At 36.1% G+C, this 6669-nt stretch overlaps 1 protein-coding gene across 2 annotated transcripts; it reads right to left on the reverse strand.

Moving 5' to 3' along the window:
* Nucleotides 1–796: 796 nt before the first annotated feature.
* LOC107672653 (protein unc-50 homolog) lies at nt 797–5445 on the reverse strand. 2 transcript variants are annotated; one of them, XM_016465936.1, is made up of 6 exons: nt 5277–5445; nt 4289–4563; nt 4089–4209; nt 1477–1616; nt 1292–1399; nt 797–1204 (listed from the first exon to the last, which is right to left on the reverse strand). In XM_016465936.1, the coding sequence occupies exons 2-6, from the start codon at nt 4560–4562 to the stop codon at nt 1068–1070; spliced, it is 780 nt and encodes a 259-aa protein (XP_016321422.1). In that variant the 5' UTR covers nt 4563; nt 5277–5445; the 3' UTR covers nt 797–1067. The 2 variants fall into 2 exon arrangements, with proteins under 2 accessions (XP_016321422.1, XP_016321423.1); XM_016465937.1 differs by lacking the exons at nt 4089–4209; nt 4289–4563; nt 5277–5445 and adding exons at nt 3279–3399; nt 3479–3831.
* Between the last annotated feature and the right edge of the window lie 1224 nt (nt 5446–6669).

The following is a 6669-nucleotide window of genomic DNA, read 5'->3' on the forward strand; positions in this document are numbered from 1 at the left end:
ACAGACAGACAGAGACAGATAGACAGACAGATAGACACAGATAGACATAGATAGATAGATAGACAGATAGACAGACAGATAAAGCAACCAGAGTCAGAACAGTCTGAAGATCTGGGCTGAGTTTGGTGGTTGTAGCTTGAAAACTCTAGGAGTAGCGTTCAAAAATGTAGTCAAAGAAGAAGCAGCAGCTTAAATAGCAGATCAGTAGGGTATATGTCGAACATCACCTGACCAAACCCGGAAAACAGGTCTCATCGTTTCCGCTTGTGGGAGAACGTGTTAACAGCCGTATTAAATAATAGCAATATCTATGGACTTAGATAATCGGTTAAACTAGCTAGCTATTTTTATTGTTGACGTTTTATTCAATTTTTATATCTAAATATTAGTAAAAAGAATAAGAATAAAAAACTTTTAGATATCAGTCCACATATGTAATGGATATTGGTTATGATCATCATTGGTATCTACTTTGAAGGCATCTTAAGTAAAACTGCTTCATATTTAACGAAGCATATGCAAAACGCTTGAACCGAAAGCCATGAGACCCGGTTAACAGAATACGCAAGTCTGTTGCGCATAACCCCTGTAGGTTGACTTTCTCAAGCCAACCTAATAAGAAAAGAAAAGAGAATCCCTTACAGTTGTCAAAAAACCACCTGAATATATCACCATATATGCAGCTGCCAATGGGAGAATGTATTTTATGTGATCGAAACCATATGCATGCATTTACATTTCATGCATCTCAAAATAAATTACAGGACAACACTGAACCAACTAAAAATCTGTTTCTTTAAAAATATCTTTATTGTACACATTTACACAAGTAAAAAGTGCAGCATCATATCAGACACTGAAACTTTCCCCCATGTTTGCATTTTCAAATCCACGTCACGACATTAAATGAGGGCTGAGTATCAAATGAAGAAAAAGAAACGGTTCATGACACCATAAACAATTGAAATTCTTTTCCTCTACAACCAAACTGATATTTACAGATTATACAAAAAGTCAGAAAGTCCCAAGAGCGACAGCACACTTTCCATCATGTGTTTTGCTGTCCTTTACTGGACCCTGTGCTTGTAGAACCAGCACAGACCTTTAGTGAAGTTCCAGCCGAGCGAAATGGAGAGAACATACAGGAGTCCGAGCAAAGCGAAGGGATACAGAAGCACCGCGGTGTTCTTTAAGAACGGAAGTGCTAAAGAAACAAGGGGAGAAAACCAGTATCAGCTTGTAGATACATGTCAGAAAACACATGGTCGTAACCGGAGATCACATCACTTACCGCTGTAGCCCAGGAATGTGATGTAAATATAGTAACCGATTGCAATAAGCCACAAGGTGTTTCCCACAAAATAACCCAGGAACCAGTCTGAACTTATGACCACAACATCTGTTAAGAAAGCACAAAAGATGTGTTCACAAAGTCCCAGTTCATTATTACACACATGCATCCACCTGTTTACTTACGATTGATGAAGAACAGCTGTAAAAAGTGCAGAATGACCAGGAGAGGGTAGAAAGCGTTTAGATGGACGTCAAACGCATAGCCCCACTCCACATCGTAATCTCTGCTAGGATGTTTCATTAGATATTTATTTGTGACAACCCTGAAGAAGAAAAACAGGGATTACTGTACAGTGTTACAGTAAAAACTCTTCATGACTTATTCTAGCAAATTAGGCTGATTTATTACCATTGTTACATCATCTATTATGTCATTTTATATTATCTATTATTATATTTGGCTGATATATTGTCATTATTATCATTATATAAAGTACTTGATTCTGATTGGTCAGTCACAGCAAACATTATTGTATAATAACCACTAAACTGTACAATCTGGCAACCCCAGACAACTGATTTCCTGATTGCAATCACATAAAAACAAAATAAGTCAGACCAATATTCCATGTCCATTTATTTATTTGTTAAGAAATTATGTATTATACATACGTCAGCCGGTCGAAATATATATATATTTTTAGTATATATATATAAAAATTTTTTTTTTTTTAGTATTTATATGTTATAGCATATAACTATATGTTTTTGGTTTTCATTTTAATTTTAGTTACTTTGTCATTTGCTTTTGCCATTTTTATTAGTTTTGGTATTTTTTTATATTTCTATTTAACTTCATTTTTTATTTCAGTTTTATTAATTTTAGCACTTTAACCTAAATGTACTTATTTCAGTTTTTTTAATTTTTCATTCAATATTTATATTTTATTTAATTTAAAAAATGTCTACTTTTTTGTAAATTTTTTTATTTTTATTTTTAAGTTTAAATTTTTATTTCAGTTTTACCAATTTTGAGTACTTTAACTTACAAACCTTTTTCAACCAGTTGCCAAGGCAACATTACTTATTTTAGTTTTTAGTATGTAAGCTTACGTTTTGTATTCAACATTTATATTTTACTTTATTTCAGCCATATTTCAATTACCAAAAACTAAAATAGTTTTAGTTTCAGTTAATGATAACAACATTTCTTTGTGCTGGGGTCATAACCACCCTGTCCAGTTTTACTTTAAGAATAATGTAAACTTTAAAAAATATAAATATCTCTTTGCAATTAAGATGGACCATTGACCTTATTCTGGAAAAAAAAAAAAAAAAAAGGAAAAACCCATAACCCAGAATTTAAAAAACTGAATCAATACCATATCAGCAAGGTCAACATTTAGGAAAATGGACACATTTTTGGCAGTCTTTGTGAGTGAGTGTGGCTCCTCACCACATGAGAATATTTATATTTTATTTAATTTAAAAGTCTACTTTTTTGTAAATTTTTATTTTTTTTATTTTTAAGTTTAAATTTTTATTTCAGTTTTACCAATTTTGAGTACTTTAACTTACAAACCTTTTTCAACCAGTTGCCAAGGCAACATTACTTATTTTAGTTTTTAGTATGTAAGCTTACGTTTTGTATTCAACATTTATATTTTACTTTATTTCAGCCATATTTCAATTACCAAAAACTAAAATAGTTTTAGTTTCAGTTAATGATAACAACATTTCTTTGTGCTGGGGTCATAACCACCCTGTCCAGTTTTACTTTAAGAATAATGTAAACTTTAAAAAATATAAATATCTCTTTGCAATTAAGATGGACCATTGACCTTATTCTGGAAAAAAAAAAAAAAAAAAGGAAAAACCCATAACCCAGAATTTAAAAAACTGAATCAATACCATATCAGCAAGGTCAACATTTAGGAAAATGGACACATTTTTGGCAGTCTTTGTGAGTGAGTGTGGCTCCTCACCACATGAGTGTAGATATGAGCAATCCGACTCCGACGCAGTCGATGAAAACAACCCACAGCAACAGCTTCAGCGTCTCCACAAAACCCATTTCTAGAACCAGGCCGAAGCCCACCGTTGACACTGCAGAGAAAACATGATTAGTGAGCTGATACAAGTTTCATTTCTAAACCCTTCCCATGTTTCCATCAAAAGTGCTCACCACACAGCCAGACGCTGAGCAGCACCAGGAACGCAGGGTCGTCCCGGGCCCACTGGTCTTTAGTCTGTTTGCGGTACTGGAAGTTGCGGTACACTTTCTGCGGTGATGTGAACAGGTAGAGCATCTGCCATATGGCAAACTCAAAATCCATCTGTCTGAAATGCAGGATTCGCCGCAGGTACTTGTAGCGCTTGGCGCCGGCCGTGTGACGTGCCGCATCCCGCGCGCTCAGACTGCCGTTCCGGTGGATCTGCGGGGAACTCGTCGGCAACATACTGTTGTGGGATGAGAGAGAGAGATTTAGTTATTACAAACACATCAAGGCTGCAAATAAACATTTGGGCAAATCAGAGAAAGATCTATTCATTTCTGATTGATATCATGAAAACAGAATCCCAAGTATTACACACGAACCTAAATCACATTAGGAATAAATTATGTGGCTGAATTTTCAACAATTACAGCTTATTCTGTTTTGACAAGTCAAACGTAATTACAATTTCATTACAGTAAGTGCTGAAGTAGGCAGCACAGTAGATCTGTCCCTGTTTGAAAGCTACATCTATTAACTCTCCATTAATTTAGTTTGAAAGAACTAATCAGCCTGCACCACATGAGTGTAGATATGAGCAATCCGACTCCGACGCAGTCGATGAAAACAACCCACAGCAACAGCTTCAGCGTCTCCACAAAACCCATTTCTAGAACCAGGCCGAAGCCCACCGTTGACACTGCAGAGAAAACATGATTAGTGAGCTGATACAAGTTTCATTTCTAAACCCTTCCCATGTTTCCATCAAAAGTGCTCACCACACAGCCAGACGCTGAGCAGCACCAGGAACGCAGGGTCGTCCCGGGCCCACTGGTCTTTAGTCTGTTTGCGGTACTGGAAGTTGCGGTACACTTTCTGCGGTGATGTGAACAGGTAGAGCATCTGCCATATGGCAAACTCAAAATCCATCTGTCTGAAATGCAGGATTCGCCGCAGGTACTTGTAGCGCTTGGCGCCGGCCGTGTGACGTGCCGCATCCCGCGCGCTCAGACTGCCGTTCCGGTGGATCTGCGGGGAACTCGTCGGCAACATACTGTTGTGGGATGAGAGAGAGAGATTTAGTTATTACAAACACATCAAGGCTGCAAATAAACATTTGGGCAAATCAGAGAAAGATCTATTCATTTCTGATTGATATCATGAAAACAGAATCCCAAGTATTACACACGAACCTAAATCACATTAGGAATAAATTATGTGGCTGAATTTTCAACAATTACAGCTTATTCTGTTTTGACAAGTCAAACGTAATTACAATTTCATTACAGTAAGTGCTGAAGTAGGCAGCACAGTAGATCTGTCCCTGTTTGAAAGCTACATCTATTAACTCTCCATTAATTTAGTTTGAAAGAAATCAGCCTGAACTGTACTCTATCATCAAGAATTACACTTCATAATCAAATGTATAGTCAGTTTTTCTGCTTCCTATAAATATAACCTGCCTATGTAAACATGTAGAGCTGATCCAAGATCAGTCCTGTTACTCTTATTTGCTTCACACAGCACAAATGACAGCAATGCTACAGTAGCTCTAACATTACAGCAAACTCAAATCACTGTTTTAAAAGCAAGCTAGTCATTCTTAATGTCTCGGTGAAAGGTGATGCTTTATGAAGAAAAACAACGTAATACCCAAAACACTAGAGTGGTAATGCTGGTACTTGGGCCTCGATCCCACATAATAACCTGGTAAACACGTTAGTTACCATGTGGCTCCTGCTCGCTGTGTATAAATATGACACTCACCTGCTCTGCAGCAGTATCAGCAACTTATAAAGCAAAGCTCTTTTTAATCAGTGTCTAAAAAAAACAACGTCGCAACGGTGACATGTCAACTTCCTGCCTTTTCCGAACACGTAGCAGCGCAACCGATACAGTGACGCCGCTTCCTGTGTCAAGGCCTTCTGGGAAATGTAGTTTTAGGGTAGAGAGCAGCGTTTCTATTGGTCCGCCATTCCTATATCATATTAATAGATTGGATAAAATATTTAACTCACACTTTCAAAAGACGAAAATCATTTGCGTTCTTTTATCACAATGTCAACTTCACATAATGGCTCCAATGAAAGTCAGTTTAGTGTGAAATAGGCCTACTGGTGTTTCTGGCTCTCATCCAAATGTTTTAAACAAAACATCTTCAGAATATTGTTTTAATTGGTCAAACATGAGGGATTAAGTTAGCTGTTTTTTTAAATCACACAAAAAATAAAATTATGCCACTTCACTGGAGAACGACGAGAATTGGAAATGTTAAAAATGAGGAAAAATGCTATATATCTTTGTTTGTGTTCTATTAGTTCCTTATATATAGCCTATATTCTGATCTGTGAAGATCTAAAAGACACTGCAGGTTTCAATAACTGATTATCACGATTGTGATGATTAAAATCATTTTAATTAACCATTGACAAGCTGCTTGCTGCATGTTTAGAAACAACAGATGGTGCTAAAGTACTTTATTCCTTCCCTTCCTATCACGTTGATAACGTTTTTCATGAATAGTCATGACTTTTTAACAGGTCTATAAATGCAAAAAATTATGAAAGTTATGATTTAAAAAAAAAATGATTGATTTATTTTTATACTATATGAAAGATGAAATACTGTGAGTTAAAAGCAAATAGTTTACCACCTGTTAACCTGTATTTTGATCACTGACAGATTTTTTTAGTGAGCAATGTGTTCACTTTCCAAAAAAGTTTGTCTATGTCTGTAAAAAAAAAAAAACTAAAATGAGTGAGCAGAGAATAGTTTTTATTTTTACCTCCACATTTCTTGCGAGTCACTGGAGCGGAGCTCACCTGAGAGAAGAGCACATCACAGGTACTTCTGTGCTTCTGGAGCAGTTCCTCTTTCAGAGGCGTTTAAAAGCGCAGTTTGATGTTTACCTCATATTTATTTAATAAGCACCACCACTTCATTCTGCTATCCCTCATGAAGACCCGGCTATTCATGTGGTGGACTGTAAAACACTTTGCACATCACTTCAGAAACAGGTTTATTCATGTCTTTGTGGAACACTGACACAGTTTTCAGTCTTCATCACAATGAATGAAAATTTAATTCTTAGTCTTTCCATCTTTCAAGTGTTTAGTTTAAACCTTCACATTTTAAAATATTTAACAAAATAGGGAAATAA

This window comes from Sinocyclocheilus anshuiensis, unplaced genomic scaffold (assembly GCF_001515605.1).
Source record: "Sinocyclocheilus anshuiensis isolate Anshui unplaced genomic scaffold, SAMN03320099.WGS_v1.1 scaffold1346, whole genome shotgun sequence".
In the NCBI taxonomy this organism is placed as follows: Eukaryota; Metazoa; Chordata; class Actinopteri; order Cypriniformes; family Cyprinidae; genus Sinocyclocheilus; species Sinocyclocheilus anshuiensis.